Source organism: Gymnodraco acuticeps, unplaced genomic scaffold (genome assembly GCF_902827175.1).
Source record: "Gymnodraco acuticeps unplaced genomic scaffold, fGymAcu1.1, whole genome shotgun sequence".
NCBI lineage: Eukaryota > Metazoa > Chordata > Actinopteri > Perciformes > Bathydraconidae > Gymnodraco > Gymnodraco acuticeps.
In genome coordinates this window covers 82,080-101,821 of record NW_022991376.1, presented here as the reverse complement: position 1 = coordinate 101,821, position 19,742 = coordinate 82,080, and the positions used below count along the sequence as shown (strand labels likewise).

Sequence of the window (19,742 nt, the reverse complement as noted above, 5' to 3'; positions counted from 1 at the left end):
ATGGAAAGCACAGCATTTAGCCGCTAGCAGTTAACCCTAGTGCTATTAGCATTAAACTGTTTTAGCTTTAACCGTTAGCGGTTAGCCGTTGGCAGTAAACCGTTAGAAGTGAGCCAGTATGAGTATGATGACCAATTTTTTGTTTTTTATGGGTTTTACAGTGTGGTTTTAGTAATTATACCTAAGTAGGGAACTCAATACTTAACTATAACTGCGTTTTTCCCAAACTTTGAAAGAAATGTTCATGATAGCCTTTTATTTTGAAGGGCAATAGCGGAAGTGGGCTTCTATTTTGCTGTAGCTTGACAGTAGCAGCGCCGTGCATCATGAGTCACGTGTCTGCACCTTCGCAGTTATCCGCGGGTATAAAAACCAGCAGCAGAGAGACCGACGCAGCTTCAGACGGTCTGGAGTCTCAGGAAACAAACAGAGGTGAGTCAGAGGGGCTTTTATTTTGTAGAGAATCTGCAGCTTGGTGATGCTTTTAGAAAATATCTTTAATGCAAGTCGTGATAAAAGTGTTATTATGCTAAATGAAAATAGAATAAAGTGCAACATATTTGATTCGGCTGTATATTATATATCTTGCATTTCTTTTAAATGTGGTTATTTTAGTTGTTGTTTTTAATGTCTGACAAGGTGACTGCTGCTTTGTATAGCTTACTCATGGCATGGGTGTGACCTCCATTTTTGGATCAAAACAACTGGATTAGGATAAATGACATCATGATGTTGTTTTTCTTTAATGCACTTTAAACTGGGTTAGGGTTACCACCACCAATAGCACCAATATAACAGCGAAATAGGAACGTTGACATGCGTTTTGTTAATGAACTGTTGAAAAAAAAAAACATTTCTGGCAGTCATATTTTTCCTCCAATGTGCATATATGCCTAGAATAACTATTTGTAATATCAACAGTTCTAAAAATAAAAAGGTATTGTGCGTATTGTAGTTTAGAACTGACCTTCATTTCTCCATAACCACATGACAGGTGTATGTTGGCTACTCAAATCCCCAAACACCTGAAATGAGGCCAAAATGAGGTCACATGTGCCAGTGTCCCATTTGTTGTAGAAGCCCTGATGATCCAGATTAGATGAATTTGTCCTTCATATTCTGCTATTGAGAGAGCTGTTCGTAGGTTTGAGTTTCTAATAGAGAGAATAAGACAGAAGCAGAAGGGGGATTCATCAAAAGTGAAAACAAGCATCTCCTGCAGATATCAGCGGATGTATAAAGGCTACTAAGAGATATTTTAGGGCATTGAAGCTCAAGAAAGATAATATTTAAAAGATCATTTTCAATCTATTTTAGGCAACAAATCAATAAATTGTTTCAGCTTATTAGGATAGCATGTAGTGATATACATAATGCAATATGTGTGACAGACTATATAGTAATATAACAATGCCATTAAGTGCTGCATGCAGAATAGACATGGAAGAGAAAAGCATGATATATAGTATTTACTATAATAATAAAATGCAAAGTTGATAAGATCATGGTAATATACTATTACCATATGTGTAATAATATCGGTTTTAGATTAAAATAATTGTAGACACAAACACTTTTACTGTATTTTACTCCACAAAGCTGAAACAGAACTTTCTGGAAGGCCTTTCTGGCAACATCTGGACGGTCGCTGGGTTTGCATTCTTTCAGTTGTGTAACCAGGATCCCTGCAGCTGCTATTCAGCAAATAATGTCCCTCCACCTCTGCCTTGTAAATTATTTCTCCTTTCTCTCCTTCTCCTTTTTATATGTTTGACTTTCTCCCGTTAACCTTTCCCTCTGTGTCTAGCTCTCTCAGGCTCGGTGTTTTCCTCATGCGTTGCTCATTCTTTCCTCTCTCTCTGCACGTCAAGATTCACTCATTCTGCTTTTTTCTCATTAAAAAAAGGTCTCACTGGTCCCAGTCTTCCCCAGTTTACTAACCTTCCAGTAACTGGTAATTAAAGCGAGAGGCTTATTGTGGCATGAATAATGACCTCATTGTGCAAGCCGCCGCAGTTTGCTGCACTGTACATGTTAACATCGTGAACAGATGAGCTCATATGGAGAAAGTAGGACATTTGAGTTTTTTTAGGCCCTAGGTGGGCGTCCAGTCCTTTCTTTTTCATTTCTCACTGCACATTAAAAGCACATTGAATTAGAGAATGTACATCGACGGTACTGAATGTATCATCCTTTTAATCATTATAATTGTAAACTAGATGTATCTGCAAGGTGACACAATCCATTTGAGTTTGAGGTAATCCTTGTGTTATGTTATTTCCTTATGTGTCCTAAGATATTAAATAAGTCAGCTGACATTTAGATTATCTGCGTATTCAATATTTAAATTATATTTAATGCAGCAGCCATAAAAACATCTTGAACAAAGTGGAATAAGATTGAAAAAGTGCAGAAACTGTATGTTAATAGGTCACTTTTTGGGGACTGATTTATCCCAAAAATGATGAACATGCTGTACTTTTTACTTGTTTCCATAGAAACAGTTAATGGTGGGCGAGCACACACTGCACACACATCACTGAGGAGGGGAGGAGCCTGATCAATAAGTTTACATAAGAATTTAACATTTTATAAAAATATTGAATACAGATACTCAACCATTTACTTTTCACTGCACCCCTCCAAGCTCTGATGTGATTTGTTTTTTGACCAAATGGACAGAATCACTATGTAGAAAGGAGTTGCTCGTGATCTCTCAGGGTTAGAAGGGTGACGAGAAGGTGTGTTTTATCATCTTTCTGCTCATAATTATCTGGTTTGGTAATGTCAAGGTGTCTACGTAGTTGGACTGATTGATTGGTGGATTTAGATCACAATGTATTTAAGGGAAAAGGGAGGATTAGGTCCTGCTGCAGGAACAATCAACAGAGAGCAGATTTAAACTGCTTGGGAAAAGCCGAGCCGAGCCGAGCCGAGATAAGGCCGGTCCATCTGCCTGATTACTTTCTTTCTATGTGTTTGTAAGTGGAAAAAAATGTGTCTGTCTGTTCAAACTGTCTGTACTGGCTGCTGACCAACCACAGAGGAACATTGGGTAAACAGAAAAAAGCTCCTGCTGTTCTTTATATAATGCACAGTTGACCAAAAGCACAGGAAACACTGATCTGAGGTCAGCGGATTGATAATGACCTTGCTTTAGTGAAAGGAACAGCATGCAAGAAAAATGATGCATTCATCAGGGATCAGTTTGAATTATTTATCGGTATTGATCACTGCGGTTATTTTAGGTTTTGCTGTGTAAGGGGGGAAAACTGCTGAGCAACGATGGTCATTATCTCCTGCGTAGGGCTCTGGTTTCTCCACAGCTCGTGTCGCCCTCTAGTGGAGATGGAGGGACTTTACAACAACATTACAGCAGTCAGGAGTTGAAACTGAATCTGTATGCTCATGTCTTTCCAGTTTTTTGTCTCATCATTGCCTGCTGGCCCTGTGAGAGTCAGAGAGGATGTTAATGATGATGATGATGATGAAGAAGAAGGGGTCCAAGATCCTCGCCGTGGTGGCTTTAATTCTGGCTTCAGTCAACTGTCTTGTTCCTCCATCAAAAGAAGATCTTAACCGTAAGTTTTTCTACAAAGGCATCAGAAAACTTCAATAAATTGTAGATTATTAGGAGTTAATCGCAATTCAGCTTAAACAGATGAAATGTCATGTGGCAAAAAAAGGTATGAATGTATTTTATGTGGATAAATTGTTATGCTATAATATAAATAACAGATATAATATAATGGATGAACTCAGACGATTGCTAACAGTTAGGATTTTCTGTGAAATGGCAAGATGGGTGGGACGGGGTGGCATGGGAAAGGGATTCCCTATATTTTTTTCTTTCTTTGTCTTTTCTTTTTCTTTTTGTATTGTCTATATTGTCTATATAATTTGTATCTGTATAAGTCCCTTTTGTGAGGGCAAAAAAGAAAAGTTGGTCACAAAAAAAAGAAATCTTCAATAAAAAAAAAGATTACAATTTTTCTTTCTTTAAAAACGGTTGGGATTTCACATTTTATAATACCCGTTACCTGCAACATATTTCAGAAACAAAAGTCTAAAACCCCGGACATTTGACACTAAAGTTACAGTATTTCAATAGCTAGATATTAATAGAGAAAACAAATGCATTGTAATTTAGTTTGAACTGGTCCCAGAAAAGGAAATAAACTTGCCCCGTGTATTATATTCATGTATTTATAAATATGTGGGGATGTGGCAGTTTCAGGCACCCAGCAAGAAGTTAAAAGGTTATTGAATTATATTAAATATAAATACATGTTAACCAACAAATGAATTACTGATTACATGACATAATCAGTTTGGTCAAAGAGGGCAGAAATGCAGAAGTCTGTTACAGGAATCCTCACCTGCAGTGGACATGAGATACATTCCCTTTTCTTTCTTCTTTACAGAGATCTCCATCCAGGGGGAGAAGTTTCTGGATAAACAGATCGAGACTGCCGTGAACGGAGTGAAGGAGATGAAGAGCGTGATGCAGACATCTTCAGAGGAGCATCAGAAGTTTTTGGACGCCCTGGAGAAGACCAAGGACCTAAAAGAGGTAGAAACAGCTCATCATTATTCCATATCAAAGTAAATGTATTACTATATACTAAATGTATTTAATTATGTAATTTGATCCATACATCCACATTGATCTGTAGAAAAACCTTATATGCAACGATAACTAATGATAATGATAACTAATGTTAAAGGTCCCCTATTATACTGTTTTTCATCAATATATTATAGGTCTCAGATATATACAGAACATGTCTCTGATTGGCTCGACATAACAAACGGATCATTGCAGCATTACCCATAATCCCCTCTGTTTCAGCCCTGTTTCCAAAGTGCTGATTCTCTGTCTGTTACTTTAGATGAAAATAAGGAGCCCCTCCCCACGCCCCTCTGAGAGACATTTGGTTACAAAGAACACAATGGAGCTCTAGGAGGAGATTCAGGTGATAAGGAGGGGGGGGGGTTACCTTGGTTGCTGATTGGCTAATGGTTACACAAGCCAAAAAATCGTTATGACATCATAAAGTGGCCAAAATCTGATCAGCTCATTTTCAGACAGGTTTTTATAGAAATGGATCAGGACAGAAAGTGAGAGAATCTTTGTTCCTGAAACTTTCAGAATGTCTTTACGCAGAGGGGACACGTGGTTATGTATAAGTGGATTTTGCATAATAGGTGACCTTTAAATGTGTGTTTCTGTCTGCCCTCAGGAGGCGATGCGCTCGGCTCAGGAAATGGAGGCCAAGCTGGAGCAGGAGGAGGAGGTCTGTAACGACACCATGAGGGCTCTGTGGGAGGAGTGCAAGCCCTGCCTGAAGAACACCTGCGTCAAATACTACTCTCGTACCTGCAGCAGTGGGTCTGGACTGGTGGGGCGCCAGGTAGGACCAGAGCATTACAAATACATGTACTCATACTAAGAGATAAGATAAGATGGAACTTTATTTATCCCCTTGGGGAAATTCAGGCGTTGATGGCAGCAACAGGCTCAGAATGAAAAACAGGATTCAGACAAGGTCAAAATAAAGATAACACAAATTAAAATAATAATACAGCAAAAATAAAGTGTGATAAAGTAACTATTGAAACAGGATATCACAGTAAAAGTTGAGCATTTATATGAACATGATACATAAGATAAGATAACATGTACAGAGCTTTGATTATAGGCCATTATTTAAGGACATAATGGAGTTTAGTTGCGTAAACTCTGCTTGGAGAATGAATCCCTATTGCTGGTTCATTATAGGAAGTGACTGTAATGCCATTTTGTCTTGGCATATATTGGTATCAGGAGCAGAAACCTCCCAACTCTAACCCAACCCCAGTCTCTCTCTCTCTCCTGATAAGCTTAACAAATACATCTTTTATACAGATATTAAATATAAAGAATGACTCTTTGCTTGCAGCTGGAGGGGGTGCTGAACAGAACGTCCCCCTTCTCCATCTGGATCAACGGGGAGAACATGGATGTGCTGCAGCAGGAGGGGCAGCGGCAGAGCCAAGAGTTCACCAACCTGGAGGAGAAATACTCCGAGATGGCCCACGGTGTCAACAGCATCTTTTCAAACAGCATGAAGGTAAGACGGATATAAACACTGGACACAGAGATGTATATAAAAGCTCAAACAGTAGAATTGTGAGACGAAAGATCACTCGTCACCAGTTTGAGCTTCAGTCTCAGGATCCATGTGTTTGTGATCCTCTCCAGAATGGAAGTAGTCATCACATACAGAGCATCAGCTAGTTCCTGAACAGTGTCCTTCACATGCTGATATCCAAGAGAGGGAGTTACAGTCACAAGATGGAGGAATAGAAAGCAGTATTCAATGTTTACTTCAGATTAGCTCCACGTCAGAAATGAGCATGCTTGTCATATGTCTCTCTCCATAGAGGCTGAATCATCATGTTAATCACATAGCTATCATGTGCCTAAAACAGTCCTGATGCTCTTCTAGGTAATCAGACATCCTGTCATGTACACAGCTACAGTTGGGATACCTTTGTTATCATGTGGACTCTGGTATTGGAAGAGTACATTCAGTATTTTCCCAACACTGATAATGGATCTTGAATCAAAGGCATTAACGGGCGGTGTCTCTGTGTTGTTGTTGTTTCTCAGGTGGCTGACCATCTGCACTTCAACCCTCCATCGTTCTTTTTCTCTGATTTCCTGGGACCGTTCACTCGTCGGAGCAGAAGCATTCGCTCGCTCTTCAGAGATCCCTTCCACGGCTTCCAGGATTTGTTCTCCCCGATGATGGGCATGAGCAGAAACATCTTCAGCTCTATGGGCTCCATGGTGGACATGGACTCAGACACAGCTCCCAGTGAAGGTACAGCTCTGACATGAATACATCAGAACTGTAGAAGCGCTCAGTCAGATCAGTTGTTTTAGGTTAGGTCTGTTCATAGCATTTACTCTATCATCTATAAAACCCTGGTCAAAATTAACACATTAAGCAGTGAGGTAGATTCGTTTTTAAAGTAGTATGAAAAAAACAAGTTGATTAAAAAGACAGGCCGCCTGTTTGCAAACTGTTATTGCATTGTGGAAAAAACTAAAATGTGACAAAGGGAAAAATGTGTCCCATCTAAGTCAAAAGGTAACCGTTTAACCATTAAAATGCAATTATTGGGTATACAAACTTCAAAGTCCTCATTTATGCACATTTGTATCATATCATGGGAAATAATGCGAAAATATAATATCAAGTTGGATATTGAAAGTGGATTTTGCAGGGTTTTTCAATCATACATGTATTTAAAACAAACATTTGATTGTGATGAAACATTTTTTTAAACTGTGCTTTTGTGTCTTGTTGCAGACGGCAGCCTGAACGAGGACGTGGTCATCACAAAACCTTTTGGCGACGGCTCGATGACCTGCAGGGAGATCCGCCGCAACTCAGCCGGCTGCATCAAGTTCAGAGAAGAGTGTCAGAAGTGCAAAGAAATCCAGCAGATGGGTGAGATATAGCATTTCATCTTTCTAACAGTGCTTGATGTCAGTCTTTTGAGATATAATGAAATATTAAGCCCAAAATAAGTGATTATTGGCCACCGTTGTCAAAAATAACACCTAAAATACACCACAGTAAAGGTCTTTGGTCAGATAGGCCATAGTCTTGGACTGAATTGCCAAAAACCCTGCACTTACTGTAATAAAAGTAAATGTCCTTATTATCCCGGTGTAATCAGATAAGTGTTTTTTCTAACCTTACTCGTGCGTCTTGATGATGTTTCCCCCGCAGACTGCTCCGGGAGGAAGCCTCTGGAAGGCCCTCTGAAGGCGGAGCTGGAGGAGGCGCTGGCCCTGGCCGAGCGGTTCACTCAGCAGTACAACCTCCTCCTGAAAAGGTTCGAGGAGAAGATGCTCAACACCTCCTCCATCCTCGACATGCTCAACAGAGAGTTCGGCTGGGTGTCCTCTCTGGCCAACGTCACCGACGTCTTCCAGGTTCAGACGGTACGACATACACCTGTGGCAAAACTCCATATGTGTGATGAAGTCTCTCCTCAATCAACAATATATGACATTTCTAAAAAGCTGCTACAGAAAATGTATAAAGAGATGTCATTCATTTTAGCAGGGAAATCTGAAAACATGATATCTTAAGATGACAATTATTGTATTTGAATGTTTTTGTGTGGTTAATTCAGGAGCTTTTAAGTGTTTTTGCATGACAGCTTTCTCTGTTGGTTGGCATTAAAGAGGGCCTATTGGGCTTTTCCCTTTCCGGTAGTGTGTTAAGGTTTGATCTCTATCTCATTATAACCATTTCTACTTCAATACCTTTCCACTGCGAACACTTCTTTATCGATTCATTGCTGTCCTTATTTCACCCAGTGGATTTGATCCTCTTACCTTTCCCTGCAGGTGACGGGCAGTGACGCTGAAGAGAAGCCCGGCGAGGAGCAGAAGCCGGCAGAAACGAGCGTGTCCGTGCAGCTCTTCGACGCTCCGGCCATGAACGTCAGCGTGCCGGGGGACATTCCCTGGAGCGACCCCAAATTCTCCGAGGTCGTGGCCCAGGAGGCTCTGGACCGCTACAGGGAGAGCAGCATGTGAGTGTCCAGCACATGTAGTGTATAATATCCAAAAACGACATTTCTTTAAGCATGTGTGTTTCCTTGTTACTTGTTCATGTTCTTGTCCATTGCACTGCCACATAAACCCAAGGTTACCGACCATATCGTTTGTAGAGCGGCTAGAATTTCAAATGTCCTACATAATGGAAACGACCACAGAGTACTGTAGGAGCCATTTCCTTAGTTTATATTAATTTATCATTTTAGAGTAGATTTATAGCATGAGATTGTGTGGTGTGTATTATTTATTTAATTTGAGTGTGTTATTCCTGCAGGTCGGGTTTTGCAGCATAAAAGGAGAGGTGCTGCCCCATGACTTTGATAACTATAGTTTTTCCATGTTGATAGACTTACTGTTTTTACACCACAATATCTAACGCATACTAGTTCTCCCTGCGCTACCTTTACCTATTTAAATTATTTGACCATTTTGATTTAATTGTTTTTGATGAAAAGCTTAATCTCGTTATCTCTTTCAGCTAATTATCTTAATTATTTTGTTTCCAAAGACAAAAAAAACATTAACACTGACCAACAACATTTAAAAAAGAGTTCTTGTCCTCAATTCCTGATTACTCTCTGACTTTATTCAGCATGGGAATGAATGAAAAGCATGTCATTAAAATGAACAAATGGGCAAATATAGGACGATATGATAATAAAAAAGAGTCACAGACGATCTCTAATCTCCTTCTTTGTTTTTCAACAGTATGGTGAAATAAAGTCCCAAACCTGCGCTGTCTGCTGACAGGAGAATGTTCTGGACTCATCACCAGAAACCCTGCAGATAAACACACCTGGGAAATAAACCTGAATCCACCGCACTGACTCTGTTGTAAATCCTCTCTAAGTCCTGCTTTAGCCAACGACTCAGTTTAACCTCGGAGATGTATATTGTACCCTTAGAGCTCTTTGTCCTGCTGTCAGAGAAGATATTCAGTCGATGTAGACAACAACAACAGGCTGTATATCATGTGAGCTTGGCTTTGCAAAAAAGGGGCTTTTTCTGCTTGAGTTTCAGTTTAAAGAAATCTGCACTCAGCTTTTCTTATATATAAAGATGAATTAACTGATATTTCCTCCAATCACATTTCAGTAAAACAAGGATTGGTTTGTTGCTAATATTTGTAGAAGATGTTAAGTAAGTTTAGAGTGAGTTCAAGTTGTGTCAGTGACTTTATTTACCCGATGCACCGTCCTACAGATCTCTGACAGCTGCTGTCGGAGTTGGTGGAAGTGGTTCATTCTCTGGAGCTAAACTCACTGATTAGAGTTTGTGTTCGTGATTGCTTTAAGTCCCTCTGTCCAACAGCCCCGCAAAGAAGGATACAATAGAGATGTAATAAACCTGCTCAAACCCAATCAGTGTTGTTGTGTTTCTTTGGACAGCTTGACACCCTTTGTCAAACAGAGATGTTCTCATTAATGGAACCAAAATGCATCCATCTTGCTGACATGGAAAACGTCAACAATATAACTTCTTTATCAAACTTCTTCTAGCTTATACATACCTTAAAGTTGGTGCACAGAAACAGGGGAACAAACACACACACATGCTGAGACACATTTTATGTTGACTTTTGAAAGCAAGATGTTTTCCACTCTTTCTTTTGCATTATAGATTTGATATGGTTTTTAAAAAACAAATATCTCATCAGACCTTTGTGTGACGCCACTCCAAAATGATCTCAGGTAAATCCTGTTTGCTCTGATTATCCTGAGATTTCTCTAGAACTTGTTGAAGAGTAATGGGTCAGGTTTAAATCAACGATTTGCAAATGCATACTTCTCTGTCCTCGCATCCACATGACCACATCGTTTGCTTTTTTTCACTGCAGAATTGAGTTCTTCCCTAATCTGGTTTGGTTTAAATTCGAGCAATTTCAAAAGGATTTATTCTGTTATATTATATTATATAGATAGGAGGTTTAATAGTAATTGCTTCTGGAAATATGAAAGGTTTTCCACAAAAACATTAAAACAAATGAAACCAAACTTACAAAATGAAATGAGAACAAATGATTATTTCTGGATTTTCTCCAATGTACCTTTACATAATATTACATATCCATGATTGAAACAACAACCAACTTTTAAGGGAAAAGTCAAGAAATTAACTCAAAACCGCTTTTATTTGTTTTACTTCCTGTGACCTTTCAATAAGTGCAAAAGACACAATTGCATGGAGTTAATTTTAAAGTGTAAAACATCCTAAAAAAGTTCTCATTTTGGCAAAATGTGTGTATTCATATCATTCCTTAAGGCGAGACACCCCGGGTGAATAGGGTAATTTTTTTTAACTTAAAGGTATCAGCTAGAAATTTCTCCAGTTAATTACTTACAGTAAGGCAATTGTCTTTTGTATTACAAGTTTTCTGAAATAGCATGTTTAAATATGCAAATTATCCATTATCTCATTAAATATGCACATATTTTAACACATTTCAGGAATCGAAATCTGAACTTTGGATATAGCCAGATTCAAAATTCTTGTTTCATTTTGTAGTCATATTAGTATCTAAGGCTTTTACAGAAGGGATATTGGATATCTCTTTTTATCATTCCATAAATCAGAAAATACTGTCAACAGCCCTAAAATATCCATTTTCGCCATGTTTTTAGGTATACAATGTTGTATAATTCAGGCTATGAATTATATATGAACAAACCCTTCTGTAAAAGCCTTCATAATATTGATAGGAATATAACTGGAAGGTTTGGTGTATGTACGTACTACTGAAGTTGACATTTCGAACTCAGAGTAGGAGAAAAAACTCATTTTGAGAAAACGACCTTTAAAGATTGCAGTGAGGCGCTAGCTAAACCCTCCTGTTCTTTAGATGACAGCTTGCGCCTCGACGCACTCCGTGAAGGTATTTCATGTTCAGGGTCATTTTTTTTTTTATAACCTTGCTTCGTGCAAGTGACAATTGTTGTCGTCTTCTCTGTGAACGTTTTTTTCGCTGTTCTTTTGGCATTTTGAGATTTCAATTTCTAGCTGAAAGCTAACCAGGAAGTGTTTTAGCACACCACGTGACGCATCTGAACGAATCACGTTGTCAGATATTTACACCAGCCAATGAGATTTCGTTTCTTGGTTTAAGACCCCTTTGTGCTTTCACGATTGGTTGCTGATACAAAGGAAATGACCATATTTGGATCCGATGAGATTGTGCAGGAGAGACGGAGCTTTCCAGCGATACCTCTGTTGACATGGTGCACACAGCGGTCGCGGTACTTTATGTTACGTTAGAATGCTAACTTTTGGTGAATTTAGGAGAAATCTACAGACGCAAATAGACAAACTATAGTAAAATAAACACTTAAATGTGTATTTTGTACGTTTTCCTTCCAAAAGCCTGAAAGAAAACATGTTATGGAATCAAAATAGCACAAAATCTCAAAATTGACCCGTACTTGAAAAACGATGTTTTTGCCTGCCGTGTCTCGCCTTAAAGGTAGGGTAGGTAAAGAATGGAGAAACCAGCTCGAGTGAGCTAGAATTTGAAAGTACGCAGCCGAAGAAAAATCTGCCCCCTCCTCCAACACACACGAACGCGCACATGACCAATGAGGGCACGAGATAAGTTTGTGCACAGATGGAAGGCTGACAGGCAGGTAGGCCATCCAGTTATTTTAGCCGGGCCGGCTCAGACGATTGGTCGTGCTTTTTACAGCGCCACGGCTTCCACAGATGACATTTGTGTATGTATTTATTGTCAAAGCACTTAATATATTCATTGCTATCGGGATGTTAAGAGCATTCCATGGAATATAACAAAGTGTTTCTGAAGTGAATTACCTACCCCACCTTTAATTTCTCATTAAAGCCAAACAACAAAGGAGAGCAGCGTTTAAAATATTGTGCCGTTTTTATTTTTGTGTAAAAATCACACAGCTGCTAGTTGACTCTGCAGAGATACAGTACATCCATGCAGTTAAACATCTAGGATCCCACAGCCAAGAGAGAAGGAATTAAATAGAATATTCTTTCGCTGTTAGTCAGCAATTAATGCAAATGTACATATGAATCCAAAAGTGTGTATCATATACAATATACAACACAGATCTGGGAGCAAATATAATTCAAAATCCCATTAAAGACTCAAGAGGTGATTGCTTCTGCCTGTCTGGATTGCCTTTGGGGGTTTAAAGGATGTTAGCTGTTGTGCTAGCAAACATAAATCAATCCTGCATTTTAATAGAGTTTCAAATGGTATTAGTTCCAGGTCTGGAAACTATATAACACACACACACACACACATCATCGTCCTCAACAGCAGAAAAAAGAAGGCGAGCCTTGATAGGACAAGGAGGAGAGGTCAGTCAGCCACAGAGGAAACCTGAACGCCAGTCGGGGAGTAAGGCTTTGAGAAGAACACAGATTCTTCAGACACACAGGAAGCTCCGGGGACAAAACACTTATAAAAAATAATTAACCCAACAAGACTTTTAGGGTACTGGCACAAAAACCCTTACAGTTTCCAAGGTGAAGAAATAAAACGAGTGGTTCATTATTCTTCTTCTTTTAAATACGCATGAAGGACAACATGCAAGAGTTAAAAGAAAGCAGGAAGAGGGATGTAACAAGTAAAAATACAAATAAGGAGGAGGTTTAGGTTCAAAGTGCAGTTGGGTCATTCAGGTCTCCTTTTCTGTCGACTGGTCTCCGTCTGTAGTAAGCTTCGTCTACACCCAGCCATGGTCACATCTCGCACATGTAGGGTGAACGTGCCCTGATAAAACACTGATCTGGACTTCCCTCTGGAGCCGGGGGAGAGGGGAAGCTCCAGAGGGAAAGAAAAAAGGCCGATTGAATCACAAACGTACAGTAAATGGTGTTCTGGAAGATCTACGATACAAAAACCAGAGTATACTGCTCACACAGTTGCTACTATCATAGTACAAACAGCTAAGTATAGTTGTGAGGATGTATCGCCCGTACTTGCATAGTGCCGCCTGCCCGATTAGAAAACCGCTGAGTTTTTAAATCTGTAACTCTAGATCTGTGCATGCGTGTTTGTTTGCCGATCACAAGAAAAAAATATTCATACATTTAGCCCCCTGCAGTCAAGCAGCTGGAAAATCTTCATACCGTTCGAGTGAATATCTGTTTTGAACTGGTTTCCCATCCATGTGAAAGAAAAAGACGGTAAAAAGCAACTGAAATGTTTAAAAAAGAAAGCCGAGATGTTTACACACAAGAGAAACCAGAAGGAAAGATGGTTGCATTTCTGTTTTTAAAAACACAGCCCAGACAGAGGCAAGAGAGCAGAGTTCAGTCATTTGGCATAAAGTTTAAACCATTCAGTCACATCAAACCCAACACTGTGTAACATGTGACACACACACACACTTCAAGGGGGCAGTAAGAAGAGGGAGGGGCTGAATTAATGTCACAGGATGCGTCAAACTAAAACAAAAAAAGCCTTCACCATAATGATTTAGCCGTGTAAGGCCTCACACAAACACACACACAAAGTCCTGTTCAGAAGAAGCACAGTATGTTTTAATGGAGACAGACCTCACCAAACTCCTGGTGTAGATGTTTTGAAAGCCTTAAAGCTAGCCTTTGCTAAGCTAAGCTAATCACAGACTCCATTTAAATGATATGGATCTTCTCTAACAAAAAAAATAGTGAAGAAGTATTACTCAAAAACACGACACTGCTCTTTAAAATGTGCCTGATTTTAAAAGGAGTTTGGTGTGGTAGAGTCCGTACCCCAAGACAGAATAAACACATTGGTGCTAGCTTCAAGTAATCACTAAACAGGAACACAGCCACACACAGTCACTCTCACACACCTTTCTTCTTCAGTCATTCACAAAGTGATCAGACACCAGCAGTTTTGTCTTCAGACGGCACTCGCAGTTTTGTCCGCCACTCATGTCTCAGTCGTCCTCACTTTCTTTTGAGAAAAATTGAAAAGTGCCAGTTTGTGTAAATCCCCCCCCCCCGACGCTCCTGTCACTTCCTCCTCCGCCTGTTGGAGGATCTGTGCTCTCAGTTGCTTCTGGTTTATGATTAATGTGTGTGTGATGGAGCGTAGGAGATTTAACTGAGCACCCTGCAACCGGCCGGAGCCTCCAGGGAAAGCTGAGATGGTGGGAGGAGGAAGAGGAGGAGGAGGAGGGGGGGGGGGAGGGTGGAGGGGGGGGGGGGGGGGGGGGGGAGTCACACCGAGGGGCACAGCCTCGCTTCAGATGAACTACAGCAGAGTTTTCCTCCTCACGTTGGTTAAAGATGAGAGAACGGTCTGAGCTGCTCCAGCTGCACTTCCAGGGATATCCTCTCTTCAAGCAGGTCCTGGAGAATGAGAGGAAGTTAGGAGTGATTTCTTTTCCAGCCTGAAAGAATCATATTGTTATTTATTTTTGATTGTGCGTACCTTCAGCTGTTGCTGCAGTTCACTGTTAAGTCGTGCTAACACTGTGTTCGTCTCCTTGTTTCTTCTGATAGAAGCTTGAATCGACTTTTTGTCTTTTCCAACTGACCTGAAATCACAAATACACATACTTTTGGATTAAAAAGACAATTTAGTCAAGGCAAGTTTATTTATATAGCACCTTTCAACACAAGGCAATTCAAAGTGCTTTACAAAAATGAAAGACATTAATATTATAAAATGGCATTTAAAACACAAAGATAATAGAACATGAATAACAAAAGGTACATGAATTAAAGTTACAGTGCAGTGTGAGATACACACATCTTTGACCTCACTTTCTTTCTACTTTTTTTTTTTTAACGTATCCTTTAGTTCAGGGGAGTCAAACTCAAACACACTGGGCCAAAATAAAAAAATGGGTGCTAATGGAGGGCCGGACTGGTTCAATGTTTATTGCAGAACTTATTGAAATGAACTTATTGCACATATTAAACCTGGAACTAACAAAGCTTAAATGATTGCCTATAAAAACAACATTAAACATTAAATAATCAGTTGCATTCATTTCTAATGATTACATTTTCCCACAGGCCAACAACAGCTTCAAAAAAACTATTCCCCTCAAAGAGAAAACCAAACATGCTCTGTTGTCTCAAGAAAGAAAGTGCAGAAGGAAACATCCATGTAGACTCAGTGTGCTGCTCTGTGATGCTAGTTCAGATACTTGGCGTCTCATCTCGGGTGCAAGGTCATCAATGTTTGGGCTCAGGCTCTGAGCTGAGGAAACCCTCAGGATGGAGTGAAGGTGTGCGTGCAATATACCGGCGGGCCAGATCTAATAGTAATTAGAAATGATCCTGCGGGCCGAAATTAAATCCACCACGGGCCTGATTTGGCCCCCGGGCCTCGAGTTTGACACATGTGATTTAGTTATTTCAAGTGTTTCATGCTAAACGAACCCCCCTTTTGAAAATGCTAACCTTAACTTACGTTTACCAAGTCCTTCCAAAGCTCTTGTTCACAGACTAACTGAATGTCCTACCTGGGGATGGAGGGCTGAGTGGCCAGGACGGCAGCGATGACGTTCGATTTCTGCGGACCGGGTGCCTCGTCCTCCGGTCGCAGCTCGTCTTCAGATTTCAACCTCCGGCGCACAGGTTTGGGAGGCGGGCCTAACGGACCAGACCCGGAACATTTGGCCTGACGAGGAAACAAAAGTAAATGATATATTGAATATCTTTGGTTTAATGATATTTAATGGTTGATAAGTATTGTTGTAAGTAGTTGATAATATATTCAGTTCATATTTAATAGAAGAATATGTTGACTTACAGAGCTGACAGTGGCTGGGACTCTCTCATCTACTTGGCCGTCACTCTTCACGGTTCTTAAAGGGCCGGCGCCCTCTGAAGGCTTCTCCACCTGTAGACACAGAAAAGCATCAGATGGTACACTCTGAAACGAACACAGACAATGGGAAACACTATGGGTGTCAACTTTAAAATGATGCGTCTAATTTTTCCCACACATGCAAGGGATTGTGCGACAATTACAAAAAGAACAGTCACAATGTAATTAAAAATATATACTCAGACAAGTTAGAAAAGGGTAATCATTTTGGACATTCATCAAATGTATTTTCTTCTTAAGACAACTATACCCCAGCTAGTTTGTTGTTAGTGCAATTTGTATGTACATTGTTGTGAAACTCTGAATGTAATTTTCAATAAAACAGCAGATGTCAATTTCACTTTAGGGTTTAATAAGGGGTGGACACTGGACACACTCACTCACACACTCACACACACTACCTGTCCTGGCTCACTGTGGATATCGTCCTCCGGCAGGCTGGAAGGCTGGTCAGTCGCAGCGAAGGCCTGAAACTGACTGAAGTCGGCGAAATTGGGCTGCTGGGGAATCTGTTGGGGGGAGGTGGAGGCGGTGAGCGCCGCAGGGCCGCCTGGAACAACCTCAGCCTCCGAACGATGCCCGGTGTGTGGTGCTGACGACTGAAAAGAGGGAGGGGAGGGGTGAAGGCCTTCATGAGTAAAATCACACTTGATACAGGAGTTTTTTCTTTCAAGTAATTCAATAAAATGCAATAAACTGCACCCTATGCAGACGAGTTACAGGGTACATAGGATAAGTAGACAGATCACAAAACAATTTATATAATCTTTTTTAATTGATTTTGATAATGCGATGTTTTTCTGTCCAAATCAAATCAAAATGTATTATAGCCCCAAATCACAAGAAATGACAAAAACTAAATACAAACGTCATAGCATTAAGATTATAAAAACATTACACATCAACATAAGTATTGCCATGTGATAAAATAATGTGACTGAAGGGATGGTAATGTTGAACGGAAACTAGGTGATGGAAATTAGTTTACAAGGGAGACCGATGCGAAGAGCTGGGTTTTGAATTTGCATCATTGAGTGTTTCGGTCCCCCTCACCTGTGTGGGGAGGGGTCTCGGAGGCACAGCGGGCGGGTAAGTTATGGCTAAAGATGGCGGTTGTCCTGCAGCGGTTACGGTGGCGAAGGTGCGATTCATGTCGAGAGACGAGGAGCGAGAGTGAGAGGGGTGCGGGCGGGGGGGCGGCGGAGGGGGGGCTACCACCTTCAGAGTTTCTGGAGACGTCCCCGACAGAGACCTGGACACAAATATGTTTCTTTAATTAAAAGGTTATTGTCATATGCTCAGAGCTACAGTGTAGGAATGGCAGTGACATTCTTCTGACCTGAGCTCCAACAATGCAACGTATATAATCAAATACAAAATCAAAAGTAGTGCAAAAAGTCTTTATACATAATGTCACAGAATATGACGTTAAATAATGTAAATTAAATACGGTTTATAGCGTTATAACTATTTATATATATATTAGTATATTGCAAGATGAATGTTTATCGGGGCAAGATATGAACAAATTCTCCCTAATCGGTTTACAATGAGATTGATCAGAGCAGATTGGAAAAATAATAACAGGAACAGATGCTTGGATACATGACACAAAGACATGTCAATAAATCAATACTGACCTTTGTCTTGTGATTGGCTCCTGGTCCGAGGTGTAGGAGTCTGAACTGCTGTAGCCATCACCTTTAAAAAGACATCAAAACAAAACATCAGCACGTGAAGACATTTTATTCCAGTTAGTTACAACCTCAATGTGATTGATGACTTGGATATAATGCAAAAGCATGTCAGGCTGAATGGTCTGTAGTGCAGTTGCATTGTGGGTAATGTAGGCACCAGGTTTTGACAAGGAAGAATGTGGGCAAAAAACAAATGTTGCATTGATTTGTATTTTATTTTTTTGCCACAAAACGACCAATTGGTTATTTTTTCAACATCTCCCTGGCACAGCAGCCCATCCTTTACTCACCGACAGCGTTGGCCGCTACAAACATGGATGTCGATAGACTGGCTTCCTCGGACAGCTCTGGAGGTTGAGACAGCAGCGGACTGGTCGGGTGGTTGTGGTCTGAGGGTTTAAGATAAAACAAATGTTGAGTTAGCTCTACGGGGTGAAGACCATCTCATTTTATCACTAAATATCTTCAGGAACAGCTTCGGAAACATGACCACGGAATATTTCCACTGTACGTTTATGAATTAAATCCAGCGTGATTATGTTTAATGACGCCAAGTACTGTTTACTCAAAACAAAGAGCAGCCTCTTGGTTTCTTACTACCTGATTCACATCGTAGGGGTCGGCAAAGTCGGGAAGAGCCCGACACTCGTGAACTGTCAAGCAGTGTGTGGACCTTTTTCACCTGTCAGCGCAACATACATGATGCCATTTAAACACATTTAAATAATTGGTTTAACCGGCATAATAATAAGGACGACCGTCCGTTCTGTGATTCTCCAGAACACACCGATGGCCAGTCCGCCCCTATGTAGCATATTATTGTTATTGAGAGATGAGCAGATCGCCACTGGGCTTTCAACTAAAGACACAGCCACGCAAAAACTGTGGCATTTGTACAGCTCCTTATGGGTACTGCAATTAGTGAAGTGCTTTCCTCCGTGGTGAAACGATCAGCACTGCACCACGGAGGAAAGCGGCAGAAAGTCGCCTGGAGTTAAAGAGAGGGGGGCTGCGTTGCGTGCATGGCTTCCTTCTGCAGGTAACGGGGAGACGCGCTCTGACAGTGGTCTCGTTCAGGATCCGAAAATAAAATGTAAATATTTTTGCACACTTATTCCTAGTGTGCCACTGGTTACAGTGCAGCGTGCCAATGGTGGGTTGCCGACCCCTGATGTACTCTTACTAAACGTATCATCAAGATGTTATGACACAAATCCTGAGGAAGCCATTCAAATCTGTATGTTTCTCAAAACACGTACTAGTGTTGCATATAAGCTTTAGCTCACACTCATAGATGATTCCAAGTTCTTCTGCATGCTATTCTTGTTTTATAATAAAACTGGCTTCTGCATGCTACGGAGTATTTGAGGCATTGTATTGTAATAAAAGCCGGGCAAGTAGGGTAGTTTTCTTTAAAAAACTCAAGATCTCAGAGGAATGCTGTCATTTTACAAGAAAGAGATCACAGTTGCCGTATTCGAGAAAAAACACTCTCATTTACAGATGAAAAAAAACCTATATTATTGTTTAAGATTATTAAGTCATACATTTGCAATTAAAAACCTCAGAAATTATGAGACTTGTATAAAGAAAACTTTGTAACTGTGGATAAATGAGTGTA

At 40.3% G+C, this 19,742-nt stretch overlaps 2 protein-coding genes across 2 annotated transcripts in view; one reads left to right on the top strand and one right to left on the bottom strand.

Annotated features, from left to right (window-relative positions):
• Window positions 1-210: 210 nt before the first annotated feature.
• On the top strand, window positions 211-9,987 carry clu (clusterin). Its single transcript, XM_034241251.1, has 10 exons — window positions 211-432; window positions 3,421-3,581; window positions 4,425-4,573; window positions 5,244-5,414; window positions 5,943-6,113; window positions 6,656-6,869; window positions 7,362-7,502; window positions 7,788-8,002; window positions 8,414-8,601; window positions 9,335-9,987. Exons 2-10 carry the CDS (start codon window positions 3,467-3,469, stop codon window positions 9,345-9,347), a joined length of 1,377 nt encoding a protein of 458 aa, XP_034097142.1. The 5' UTR covers window positions 211-432; window positions 3,421-3,466; the 3' UTR covers window positions 9,348-9,987.
• A 2,487-nt stretch (window positions 9,988-12,474) lies between these two features.
• Window positions 12,475-19,742, bottom strand: part of reps1 (RALBP1 associated Eps domain containing 1) — a gene marked incomplete in the record, with an annotated part of 21,524 nt that continues 14,256 nt past the window's right edge. Inside the window, 8 exon segments of the mRNA XM_034241242.1 lie at window positions 12,475-14,932; window positions 15,015-15,120; window positions 16,057-16,214; window positions 16,347-16,436; window positions 16,826-17,023; window positions 17,478-17,676; window positions 18,065-18,125; window positions 18,412-18,510. Of these exon segments, the coding sequence (XP_034097133.1) occupies window positions 14,864-14,932; window positions 15,015-15,120; window positions 16,057-16,214; window positions 16,347-16,436; window positions 16,826-17,023; window positions 17,478-17,676; window positions 18,065-18,125; window positions 18,412-18,510 (980 nt within the window).